General features: G+C 38.4%; 1 protein-coding gene across 11 annotated transcripts in view; it reads left to right on the forward strand.

Moving 5' to 3' along the window:
* The window catches only part of DDIAS (DNA damage induced apoptosis suppressor), a 35,765-nt gene that overhangs the window by 8,350 nt on the left and 13,632 nt on the right, over positions 1-13,783 (forward strand). For 9 of the 11 annotated variants that reach the window (XM_079929370.1, XM_079929369.1, XM_079929374.1 and 6 more), the window contains 3 exons: positions 6,666-6,827; positions 8,343-8,460; positions 9,586-12,495. In XM_079929370.1, coding sequence (XP_079785496.1) covers positions 6,666-6,827; positions 8,343-8,460; positions 9,586-12,186 — 2,881 coding nt within the window. In that variant the 3' untranslated portion in view covers positions 12,187-12,495. Of the gene's footprint in view, positions 1-6,665; positions 6,828-8,342; positions 8,461-9,585; positions 12,496-13,783 lie in introns of those variants that run through there. The other 2 variants (XR_013829453.1, XM_079929368.1) reach the window with 1 other exon arrangement.

Consider the following 13,783-nt stretch of genomic DNA (forward strand, 5'->3'; position numbering starts at 1 on the left):
GTCATCCTTCCAGTAGTTTTCACTATTTCTTTATTAAGCTATTCTTTCAAGTACTCATTTGTAAATTGAGAGAAAGAACCTATTTGTGTTATTCATCATTAAATCCTCAGCATTCAGCCTATGGTTTAGTTCATAGAAAATACACAATAAATGTTAAATGAATGAATAAATGACAATGTGATAGTGTCTGGGTTGTCTTCGATCTAGACTTAGCTTCACTCATTTTCAGGTTCCTACCTATTTTCTGAAAAAACTAAAACACAGGGACTGTTTTCCTTTGATCAGGACCTATTCTTAGAAGCAGTGTGGTAAAATGGAACGATTTCAAGCTTCAGAAAACACAACAGGGTTGTCGATAGGCTCTGGCACTTGATAGTTGTATGATCTTGGGCAAGTATACTTTACCTATTGCATTATATCCTGGTGATTAAAAAGCACAGTTCTCTGGAGCCAGACTGCCTGGGTTCAACTCTCAACCCTGCCACTTAAAGCTTTGTAGCCTTGGGCAAGTCACTTAAATTATCTGGATCTCAAAATGGGGAAACTAATAATATCTGCTTCATAGGATTGTTGTGAATTAATAAATGCTTCAAACATTGTGTGATACATAATTAGTAATATATAAATGTGAAACATTTTTAAAACTGAGTTTTTTTCCCCCAAGTCATTTCTTTTAAAGATAATCTATAACAACCATTTAGGTTGAACAATACTGCCATTTTTACCTCTTTAGACTGGTAATAACAATAGATAACATTAATGAATGTTTACTATATGCTACACATGGTACTAGGAACTTTGTAAGCATTGTATCTTTTAATACAACAGCCCTGTGAGGTGATGCTACTGTTAATGCCAACTTTCAAAGGAGAAAATTAAAGCTTAGAAAAGTAAAATAAATTGCCCCAAATCACAAAGCCAGATAGTTAGTGGCAGAAACATATTCAAGCCTAAACAGTCTGACTGCTATCTAGATCCATAATTACTATATTACCTCTAAATTAGCAGTGAAATTTGTATCCAGAATGATACCTCCCGCTCTCTTTCCCAGAGTTTAAGATGCCCTCAGAAAACTGAGCTCTAATTGGACCATTTAGTCACATAAAATCCACAGCACTTTGTCCTTGCCTGTGGAAATGTAGTCCACAAAAATATAGCCTCTCCTCTACAGATATTACATTAACAGTGCTACACAAAGTCTATTCCCATAATTTCCAGTGCTTATCTTTTCTACTGTTATCTCTGCTTTCCTTTTTTCTTACCTGGAGTCAGTTGTAAGCCAGCACAGGAAACAGAAATTCCTCACTGCTGCAGCACAGCAAGTTTATGGCAGAGGAATTCCACACTGTAGCCTTTGCAGAAGATTTTAGAGACAGTGAAGAACAAAAAGACTGCTCCCTAAAAGTTTTTCATTGAACCCCAAATCCTTAGTGACAACCACCATAATACGTTTTGTGTTTTATGGGATTAACTTTTTTCTCTTGTTAACCTCCAAGATTAGAGCAGTGGTGGTTTTCAAATTACTGTTCTGCAGAGCCTTAGGGTTCTATGCTTCTAGAAGGAGATAGGATTAGAGAAGTAATAGTGGATTGTGCTGACTAGTAGGTAGGGCTTTAGGGCCCCCACTTTAGTTTCAACAACAGCTCCATTCTCAGCCTTGAATTAGGGTTCCAAATTAGATTTCTTTTCAAAAAAGATTCCATGACATAAAGATACAGATAAAGAAATAAAAATGTAAAAACTATATGTACAGTTGACCCTTGAACAACACGGGGCGCCAACCCTCTACACAGTATAACTTATAGTTGGCCCTCCATATGTGCAGTTCCTCCATTTATGCAGGTCCTCCATACCTGTGGTTCCTCCATATGCACAGTTCCACATCCAAGAATTCAACCAACCACAGAATATATAGTACTATATAGGATTTACTCTTGAAAAGATCCATGTATAAGTGAACCTGTTGCAGTTCAGACCTGTGTTGTTCAAGGGTCAGCTGTATAAAAGTTAGTTTGGTCCTTCATTATCATATTCATATATATGTGAATATGTATATATATATATGTACACATTTGTATATGTGAATATGGTAATCTCATATGAAGGAACAAACATATATATATATATATATATATATATATGATTTTATATATGTATGGGGGAGGTGTATGTACTCCCAAAAATTATGAGCAAGAAAGGGGACTCATTTGTCCATATAAGCAACCTGGCCAGCCCAAACATGTAAATTGCCCTTCTGATTCACTTAAAGGAACCCATTATCCCTTTGGTCTAGAAATCTGTCTCTGCACTAAGAACTTTCTTTTCCTGTTATTTTTTAATATTTTTCATTACCTTTACCTGTGAAATATGTAAAATATTGTGTGTTATGGTTATGTGTGCAGTTTTCTGGGAGAGAAGAGAGTCCATTGCTTTCATCAGATTTTCAAAGAGTTACTAATCTCATCAATTTTTCTACTTTGGGGCTAAATATAAGTACACTAACCTAGAAAAATAAATGAATGAAAGAATGTTTTAACTGGTATCAAACAAAAAAGGTAGCAAATATAAGTATTGTTTTAGATAGATCCTTTCAGAGGCTTCTTGGGGTCAAAACTTTTCATAATAATTCTAAGGCATAATTTGCCTTTTCACTCTCATTCTTGTAAAAGTGCATAGTGGAATTTTCCAGAGGCTCCATGACATGTGATATCACAGCAGAGTGAGCAGAGAAGGAGGTATGAGAATCCAGCTGTCTATTAAGACAGACATTAAATAGGTTTGCAAAATATAAAGCAATGCCACTCTCTTCTCACTGATTTATTTTGGAACACAGTTATTTTTTGTAAAAATATGTTCTTTTTGTTAACTATGCAATGGATCTATTTTTTAAGGTATTAATAAGTATTTTTTAGAATTCTCACTTTCATTTAACTTCTCATTTTCAATTGGAAATATAGATAGATATTACCCACATAAGCAAAAGCTCTTTGGTATTCTCAATAATTTTTAGGAGTATAAAGGGTCCCTGAGACCAAATATGTTTGAAAACTGCTATTCCATAACAAATGACATTTTGGAAATAGGGGTGCCTCTAGAAGTTAAATCAGAGGACTGATTTCAATGTGTTGTCTCTACCCTTGCTTCTCAAAATGTGGTCTGAGGAACAGCTGCATCGGCATCACCTGGGAGCTTGTTAGAAATGCAGAATCTTGGGCCTTGTCCCAGACTTAGTGAATCAGTATCTTCATTTTAAGAAGATCCCTAGGTGATTGGTATACATACTGAAGTTTGAAAAGCTGTGATCTGTATTACTCCATACTAACATTTATTTCAATTCAGACTTATTCCCAAAAGGATTAAAGGAAACTACATAAATATCTTCATTTTATATATAACATAAAAGTATAAATAATTTAGTGTATATATGCATTAATGCTAATAATGCATTAATACTAGTCTTTCTTAGGCTATCATTGATACTCTGTATTTGTAAGGTAGTTCATTATTAACCATACTGTTCTTATAGTTAAACAAGAAAGAACTCCAGGCAAGGAATCCAAAGCCTTGGATTTGGTCATAAAAATCACTAACTTTGTCACATTGGGCAAAAATTCACCCCAGTTTCCCAGTTTGTGAATGGGAGTAAATGCCTTGTTTATGTATCAGAAGGAAATAATGTATGTTGAAAACATTTGTAAACTGTAAAACACTGATGCACATTAACTGTAAGATTTGCTAAGAATTTTACATTAGATCTGAATGCGTTATTAGTACATAATTTTTAAAGAAGTTCTAATATATATTTAAAACACTTAATTCATTTCACTAGAGCTTGGTACTAATGAGGTTTTATGCCCCAGTAAGTCGATTACCTTCACTTCCTTCTATGGCCAGACTACAACACAAACTCCAGCCAATTTGGTTAAGATTATATGAATGGATTGGCACAGATCCATCATCAGTGTGGAAAAAAAAATTAATAATTAGCGCAGATGTAATGATGATGAATCAGTAACTTCTTTTTTTAATTTATTTATTGTTTTTATTTATTTATTTTTTTGGCTGCGTTGGGTCTTCATTGCTGCGCGCGGGCTTTCTCTAGTTGCAGCGAGCGGGGGCTACACGGGCTACTCACTGCGGTGGCTTCTCGTTGCGGAGCACAGACTCTAGGCGCATGGGCTTCAGTAGTTGTGGCATGCGGGCTCAGTGGTTGTGGTTTGCAGGCTCTAGAGTGCAGGCTCAGCAGTCGTGGCGCACGGGCTTAGTTTCTCCACGGGCTTAGTTTCTCTGCGGCATGTGGGATCTTGCCGGACCAGGGCTCGAACCCGTGTCCCCTGCATTGGCAGGCAGATTCTTAACCACTGTACCACCAGGGAAGCCCCAGTAACTTCTTTTTTTTTTTTTTTTTTTTTTAATTTTTTTTTTTAACATCTTTATTGGGGTATAATTACTTTACAATGGTGTGTTAGTTTCTGCTTTATAACAAAGTGAATCAGTTATACATATACATATGTTCCCATATCTCTTCCCTCTTGCGTCTCCCTCCCTCCCACCCTCCCTATCCCACCCCTCCAGGCTGTCACAGAGCACCGAGCCAATATCCCTGTGCCATGCGGCTGCTTCCCACTAGCTATCTAAATCTAGAAACAATAAATGCTGGAGAGGGTGTGGAGAAAAGGGAACCCTCTTTCACTGCTGGTGGGAATGTGAATTGGTTCAGCCACTATGGAGAACAGTATGGAGGTTCCTTAAAAAACTACAAATAGAACTACCATATGACCCAGCAATCCCACTACTGGGCATATACCCTGAGAAAACCGAAATTCAAAAAGAGTCATGTACCAAAATGTTCATCGCAGCTCTATTTACAATAGCCCGGAGATGGAAACAACCTAAGTGCCCATCATCGGATGAATGGATAAAGAAGATGTGGCACATATATACAATGGAATATTACTCAGCCATAAAAAGAAACGAAATTGAGCTATTTGTAATGAGGTGGATAGACCAGTAACTTCTTATATGAAGGATTAACCTTTGTTCAAAAGAGTCACCTTGTGAGCCATGGAATTCAGGCTCCCCCTAGTGGCTGTCTGGGAGCAATCAAATTTATACAACTGTCTCTAACATTTTCTATGCACATTTTTAAGCCAGATCATTAGCGACATGAAGAAAAAACAGTTCTAGGATTAACCATTACCATAAGATGTTTTAAGGGGTCAATTTGTTAAATTAAGAATGTGAAAAATGGATAGCAGAGTTCTAAGATATTGTAAACAACTAGAAAAGAGGGGAAGCATAAGTAGAAGTGACGGTAACCATCACAATACTTAATATAATTATGAGGGAGAAGCAGACTAAACACATTAATTTGACAAGATCTGTACTAGATTCTTTCTTTACTTTCTTTTCTTATACTTTGTCTCATTTTATCCTTCTTCAACCCTGGATTTCACAGATGAGGAAATCTAAATTTAAGGGATTTAGTATCTATCCTAAGACCAGACTGCTAGTACATAACAGTAGTGTTATACTTGACACACAGTAGTTTTTTTTTTTTATAAATTTATTTATTTTTATTTTTGGCTGTGTTGGGTCTTCATTGCTGTGCATGGGCTTTTCTCTAGTTGTGGCGAGCGGGGGCTACTCTTCATTGCAGTGCACGGGCTTCTCATTGCGGTGGCTTCTCTTGTTGCAGAGCACAGCCTCTAGGCCTGCGGGCTTCAGTAGCTGTGGCTCGCGGGCTCTAGAGCACAGGCTCAGTAGTTGTGGCACACGGGCTTATTTGCTCCGCGGTAGAGGGATCTTCCCAGACCAGGTCTCGAACCCGTGTCCCCTGCATTGGCAGGCAGATTCTCAACCACCGTGCCACCAGGGAAGCCCATACACAGTAATTTTTGATAAGAAAGGATTTGGCCAAAAAAAAAAAAAAAGTGTTTGATAGAATTCAAACTTGAAAAAAAGAAAACCAACTAATGTCTAAACATGACCTAGGCCATCTTCACTATTAAACATGAACCACCACCACCACCCCCCAAAAAAAAGAATGCCTTTGGCCATAATTGCCTTACAAACAAGTTAAACAAGATGTTTTGTACCTATTTTTTGTAATCTAATAAATTCTCAGCGTATTTCAATGAACTAAATTAAAGAAAGTAAAGTTATTCTTATAATAGTGAGAAAAATATGACTAGGTACTTTGTGTATAAATATTTATTAAATGTTTTGAGATTATTCATTGTCCTTTTAACAGAAGATAGACTCAGGTCTTCTGTTGGTGTGGTGCTTGCTTCATTATATCTAGTTTGCCCCCACCCCCAACCTCAGACTATAATATGCCTCATTTGTTAATGATGACTTAGCTACCCAGTAACAACCAACCAGCCACCCTCCCTCCCCACACCCCTCTCTCTCCCCACATACACACACACAGTTTTCCTTCAATTTTTATCAATTTGGTGCTACTTAATTTAAATCAGTAAAGTAACTGTTATGAATAGAGAAAATTCAAAAGAGGTTGATCTGAAATCGTTTAAGAAGGATGGAACTTGTACATTTTGTACATAAAATATTATTTTTAATCTTTACTTTTCCAGATTTGTTTTACATCATATTAAAAAAAAGTAAGTGAACGTCTCTATGCTTTTTTTCCTCCACTTTTCCAGGTCTAATTGTCCAAAATGTGGCTCTACTGGTGAAGCTGAAAATGCCAGTTACAGATATAAGCTTGCCTTAAAAGTTGCAGAATCAAACAAATTATTTGGTATTACTGTATTTGGAAGCTGCTTAGATGCATTTTTTGGTCTTACAGCCACTGGTTTGCACAGGTAAGAATATTTAAAGCATTCTTTTTCCTAGCTACTACTTTAGAACATCAATAGAATTTGAAGACGTGGGTTTTTTTTGTTTTTTTTGTTTTATTTATTTTTGGCTGTGTGGGCTCTTTGTTGCTGCTTGTGGACTTTCTCTAGTTGTGGGTGAGTGGGGGCTACTCTTCGTGGCAGCATGCGGGCTTCTCACTGTGGTGGCTTCTCTCTTGTTACGGAGCACAGGCTCTAGGCGCACGGGATTCAGTAGTTGTGGCGCGCAGGCTTCAGTAGTTGTGGCTTACGGGCTCTAGAGCGCAGGCTCAATAGTTGTGGCGCACGGGCTTAGTTGCTCCGCAGTAGAGGGATCTTCCCGGACCAGGTCTCGAACCCGTGTCGCCTGCATTGGCAGGCGGATTCTTAACCACTGCGCTACCAGGGAAGCCCCCAAAGATATGTGTTTTTAAGGTAATATGCATTTAGTAAAAACAGATGATCACTCGACCTCAGATCATCAGTTCATTTAAAAGATAATCAAGTGAGAAATAGAAAGATGTTTATTTACTGAATACCTATTGTGATGATGTTAAACCATGCTCCAACCAACCATGCTCCAACCAAACTGTAATTAGACTATTAAATTACAAAACTCTAATCCAAGTTAGAGAAATATATAATAAGAAAGTAGGGCTTCCCTGGTGGCGCAGTGGTTGGGAGTCCGCCTGCCAGTGCGGGGGGCGCGGGTTCGTGCCCCGGTCTGGAAGGATCCCACGTGCCGCGGAGCGGCTGGGCCTGTGTGTCCGGAGCCTGTGCTCCGCGACGGGAGAGGCCACAGTGGTGAGAGGCCCTCATACCGCAAAAAAGAAAAAAGAAAAAAAGAAAGTAAAATTGTTTCAGACCGAAGGATTTTTCAAATCAAGTGGCTAAGGTCTCTTGAGGTGGAAGAAGCTATTTGAAGGAATATTTGCATATCAGAAATTGAATTTTGTCATTTATTTCATTTGCATTGCAAGTTCATCTGCATAGTTTGACCTGTTAAGATGTTCTGAGAATGTAAGGAGATATGTAAGCAACTGAAACTTTTTCTCCCCTTCAATCTTCTGCCCTCCTCCCCTAATACTTAATAGAGGAAATCTCTGTTCATCTCCTTATAGTTGAGAGCAAAGTGATTTGAAGAAAGGGAGGGCCAAGGGACCACAGCCAGGATTGCCAGCGATGAGGAAAGACTTCCCCCTCTGCTTTGAGGAGAAGGGTTAAAGATCCCAGCACTACTCCCACTGACACTTTTAGAATAATTGCTGGGCCTGATTACTAGGCAGGCATCTACTTTATTCACATTTGATCAGTTGTTTTTGTCTTTCTAGGCTATAAGAACCTAGAGGGAACAAAATGCGTAGCTCTTAAAGTCACTTTTTTTCCCCCTATATGTAACTCAAAAGTTTCATGCTGTATTTTCAAACTAATTGTGTCTTCTTTGTGGAAAGTTAAAATTTCAAAGCTTATCTCTTCCCATTTTTTATTTTCTTTCCAATCAAGGTACATTCAAGATTGTAATGAAATTCCAGAAACACTGGACAGTGATGCAGCTCAGACCCTATTAACTAAAGCAGTTGAAACTTGCTTTGTTGGACAAAGCTTTATTTTTGGAGTGACGGTAATTGAGACTAGCTTTCTTTTTATTATTATGCTAACATTTCCATTGTAATGAAATGATTTTAATTTTCTAAATAGTTTTTAGGAGTCATAAGTGTGAGAGCCTGTGGAAGCACTTTAAGCGTTGTAAAAATAGGCTATAGGTGATCTGTTAAAATACCATGTATGACAACTTCCTCTTTCAAAAGTTAGAAGAGCCCCATTCAAATGCATTCAGAACTTTAAAAATCTAAATTTATTATAAATTCACAAGTGCTAGATATTTTGTTTTGATATTTGGTATTTACTGTACCCTCTAAATTCAGTTCAGGTTCTGTAGTAAAACTTTCGTCAACTCTAGCTTTTTAATCTTATCTATAAAGGGAGAAAGAGGGAACTAACCTTGAAGGCAAAGTAACTGAGTGTTGATAACTGTAAGAATAGGTTAGGAAGGATCATCTTAAATAATTATAAAAGTGACTATAGAAAAAGTCCAGAGAATGTGCTGACTGAAGGAGTAATCGTTTTCTGTCTCTTGTATGCTAAAGGGAACAAATCAGTATTTTGCCTACACTGCAGTCAGTGTTTTAAAAAGCGGAATACAGCACTTCACAGCTGAACAGTGAGAAAACCCAAAGGGAAGATGAAATTAGAAGCTACAGAGGTTTTCTTTCTTAAAATCTCAGACGGCTCTTTTTCTTCTTTTTTTTTTTTTAAAGTGAGAACATTCCTTTAAACACTGAAAGCTTATGGAAGCTAATGAGAAATATAATAGTAGTTACCATTTATTGAGCAACTACTATTTGCTAAGCACTATAGTTTTTTGTGTGTTATTGCTAATACAGTAATCCTGCATTTTTATCCTTATTTTATAAATGAGAAAACTAAGGCTGCTAATAACTTGTCCAAAGTCCCAACACTAGGAAATTTTAGAACCAAAATTTAAAGACAAGTCTCTTTACTCCAAGGTTTACTTCCCCATAATTTCAATTCCTCTAGCGTTAAACCCTATAACTCTAGAGGAATTGAAATTACAGGGGTGGGGGTTATAGTTGCATCTGTTTTTAACCTTTTAAAACCCTGTTTCACATTTGAGTCAAAGGAAGAAAATATTATTCTGATTTAAATTCATTTACTTCTTTCACAGAATTTTGAAAGCCAACATCAACAAGGTTCAGGTTCCAGTAACCTCTTAGAGCAGTGCTCAGACCACAAGAGAGAAGTTAAAGCGCTAGTAGCTTGCCAGATTGTTCTACCAGACCCAGGTGTCGTAGGCTTCACTGTCATTGACTATTTCCATCGGCTTTTGCAGCTTTCTGATATCAGGAAACTTCGCTGTGGCTCCCAGGCACCTAATAGCCACCTACTTGCTTTAGAAAATTCAAATAGCGATGTCAGCAGCATATGTGGCCCTGACAGCAGTTCTTGTTGTTTTGAGTCCCATGGCAGCGATGATTTTTCAGGATTCTGGCAGCTATCACTTGAACTCACTTCCGTTGTTTCACAACTAACAGATGATGATGATTTTTCAGCTTCAGAACAAAGCGAGGCCATTGATACTCTTCACCAGAACAGAATGTGCATCTCCTCTGCAGAGGCCACTGGTTCCAATAGCTGCCATGATACCATTCAGGGTTTATGGAGCCCTGTTTCTTATATGGATCAAAACAGTGCAGCACAAAAGCTGGGTGAAGAACTTGGCTTACAAGCTGATCAGCCAAGTGCGGTTCATAGCAATCATCATGAAATTGGAGTTCCTGGTTCTAATTTATTCCCTTTGAAAGTGCAAGAGCCCCTTGAGCCAAGTAATACAAAATCCTTCCACAGTGCAGTGGAAGTTAAAAATATATATTCCCAGCGTGAGCTAACATGTCACCAGTATCATGATGTAGATACCCCCGCTAGCTTTCAGGAGAGATCTGTGTGTTGTCCACCTTCATCACTCAGACTTGAAGAGATAGCTGGGGGTTCTCAGGACTGTGACCCTGAGATCTGGGCTGACCTTCCACTCTCTGAAAGCCTAAACAAATTTCTGGCAGCTATCGAAAGTGAGATTGCTATAACCCAGACAGATGGCAGTAGCAGGAAATGTCATCTAGATAATGACGTCAGTAAATTACATGCAGACCACAGCAGGATATCCGTGACTCCACAGAGAACTACTAGATCCTTGCATGCACCACCTGTAGGCTTAAGATCACCACAAGCAACAGTCAAAGCAAACTCCAGCAAAAATAACTTCCTTTCCAACTGTGAAGCAAATCCAAGTCCTAGCATTCATAAGGAGTCACAACCAGAGAACACAGCAGAGACTATCTCTGTAAGTAGTAGTGAAAGAGGCATTTCTGAAAATCTTCTACCAAATGTTTACCTGTCAGTTCTGTTTCCATCTTCAAAAGGCTCAGGCACAACAGTTACTCTTAAGTCTACCAGAATTCCACCACATGAGGCTGAAATTTCACTGAAGCACGATACTTCAGAGACTGACCATTCTTGTCTCAATAGCAAATATTTTAATGGATGTGGAGAAAAATCACTATCCGAAAGGAGTGAAAAGTTGACAACTTTGAGTTCTAGGAGATATAATGATGTTTCCAACCTTCACAACTTAGAAAATAAACAATACTGTAGGCGGCCAAAGAACCAGGGTGACAGTTTGACAATTTGCAGGAAACTCACATATCCTTTAGACGCTCTTTGCAGTATGCCAGATAGAAGTACGAACGCATTGAAAGAAATGTCTTATGAGCACACTGGTAATAACCTAACAGCAAACTGTTCTGCTGGTCATGAAGGTGGCTACAATGCTTCTGCTGATCTCTTTGATGATAGTCCTAAAGAAATGGACATGGCAACAGAAATGACCAAAAAGTCACAGGATATTTTGTTACAGTGGGGAAAGTCTTCGGCAGAAAGTCATCCTACAGAATCTGATTTTTCATTGAGATCATTCTCTGAAAACTCCAGCCAGTCTTCACAAAAGTTATCCTTGCAAAACACATCTGCCTCTCTGTATCTAAAAACATGTCCCTCTCCACCTCATTTTCAGTCAGATTCAGAATATGATTTTGAAGATAGCCAAGACTTTGTCCCATGTTCACAGTCAACTCCAGTTATAGGATTCCACCAAACTAGAATTCATGGAATGACAGGAGCTTTCAAAAAATTACCTGCCTTTTATTTGGACCTTGATGCTAACTATAAAAAGACAAGGATTTCCACTGTAAATGATGCACAGCAAACCACCCCAAGCTGTCCAAAAAATATAAAGACAACCAGCCAGAAATCCAGAAGCCCTACTATATCTAGTATTACACAACCAGAGATCTCCAACAACTGTCCTGTTGCTAAGTACCTTGAAACTGATGTTGATGAATGGGTCCCTCCTACCACACAAAAAGTATTTCCTTCAGAAATGCTTGGATTCCAGGCCATGGGTCTAAGGAAATGCCCAGCTGCTTATAATTCTCCTGATCAAAAAGAGTTACCAAGAAAAAAACTGAAATATGTCAAACAAAGAACTGATAAATGCTTAATTAAGAAAAACTTAAATTTGAAGAATATGCTTACAGCAGCAGAACAGAAATCTCCTGACTATAACAGTACAGGGTTAGGCTGGATTTTCAAGGAGTCGGTTTTGGGACTTGCTTCGCATTCAGAAGTCAAATGTTGCCTTCCATTTTCAGAAGGTTGGTCACCTTCAGTGCCTGAAACTAAAAGTGCTTGGTCTCCTGAATTGTTCTCATAAAATGTCACCTGAACCCAATTTCTGAGCTTTTAAAGGTAAGTCTGTTTGGAAACTCTTGCCTCCAGTGTCACGGAAAGCATTCTTACCATTTTGAACACTTGAAGAGAAGCAAATAGAAAAGAGGTGCTGTTGTGCCTTTTTATATGGGGGGAAGCCATTGTTCTTCCCAGTGTTTTATCCAGAATACTCTGATTTCAGATAATTTGGCACTTTATCTTATATTATTGATTGTACTTATGTAATATTGTCAGTTTTGCTTATTGAAAGTATTTGTTAAAATCACACATACATTCAGAAATAAAACCTTTGCAAACCAAAACTTAAAGTCTTTCTTAATTGTTCAGCTTAGATCAGAAAATGTCTACCATGTATTAAGCCAACTACTGTTCTGAGTTTGTGATACAAAGCTACAACGCCACTGATCTTAAAAGATTTTAGTCTACTGGGTAAGACAGAAATACAATGGACAATTTCAATACAATGCAGTAAATGCGATGATAGAAGTTTTTAACGGATATTAAATTTATGTTGCTCTGGGAGCATGGCAGAGAATCAGTTAACCCAGCAGCATCTATGGGCTGGGGATAAGAAGAAAGGTCAATAAAAACTTACAATTTAGAGGTAAATGTGAAACTGTCACTATTTTATCCAGTAATTATTTGTTGAATGCTTACTACATGCCAGGCACTATGCTAGGTGCTGGGAATTCAAAAATGAAAGTCAAGCTCTTACCTCAGAAACTCATGGTCTAGAAGAGTAAACAGGTCTCTGATAGGGAGATAAGCTCAAAGGGCTAATAAGGAGCAAAAATGAAGAATAGTTTCTAGACATTCACGTCCTTAGCAGCACCTCAGCTGCACCCTGTAAAATATTTGTGCGTCTCTGGTCAGCTCTCTTTGCCATTCCCCACAGCAACTATTCCAGATACTCACCATTCTTCGTGCCACCGACCTACCTACTCTTGCCTCGTACTTCACGGAGATCACCTGTATTCCCTTACCTTCCCACACCCATACTTACCCACTTGTCTGTATCGACTCACCCACAACTCTTCTTCCTCTAACCTCAGAGATAATGCACACCTCCTATTTAGTGCTAATCTTTCTTTTTGGGCTGTTGATCCATTATACCCATCTTTATCGTCTTGCTCTACTGGCTCTCTCCCCTTCCCCCACTTTTAATTTTGAAAACTTGCAAAAAAGTTGAAAGAATGATACAATGTTACAGCATCTATACATACGACCTAGATTCAATCATTTGATATTTTGCCTTTTGTGTATGGGTGTATTTTTTCCATTGTGTCTATAGATACATATAGTTGTTTTCTGCTGAACCTTTTTTAATTAGCTTATTTATTTTTGGCTGCATTCGGTCTTCGTTGCTGCGCACGAGCTTTCTCTAGTTGCGGTGAGTGGGGGCTTCTCTCCATTGTGGTGCACGGGCTTCTCATTGTGGTGGCTTCTCTTGTTGCAGAGCATGGGCTTTAGGCACGTGGGCTTCAGTAGTTGTGGCACGTGGGCTCAGTAGTTGTGGCTCACGGGCTCTAGAGCTCAGGCTCAGTAGTTGTGGCATGTGGCTTAGTTGCTCCGTGGCATGT

This window comes from Stenella coeruleoalba (assembly GCF_951394435.1).
Source record: "Stenella coeruleoalba genome assembly, chromosome: 8".
NCBI lineage: Eukaryota > Metazoa > Chordata > Mammalia > Artiodactyla > Delphinidae > Stenella > Stenella coeruleoalba.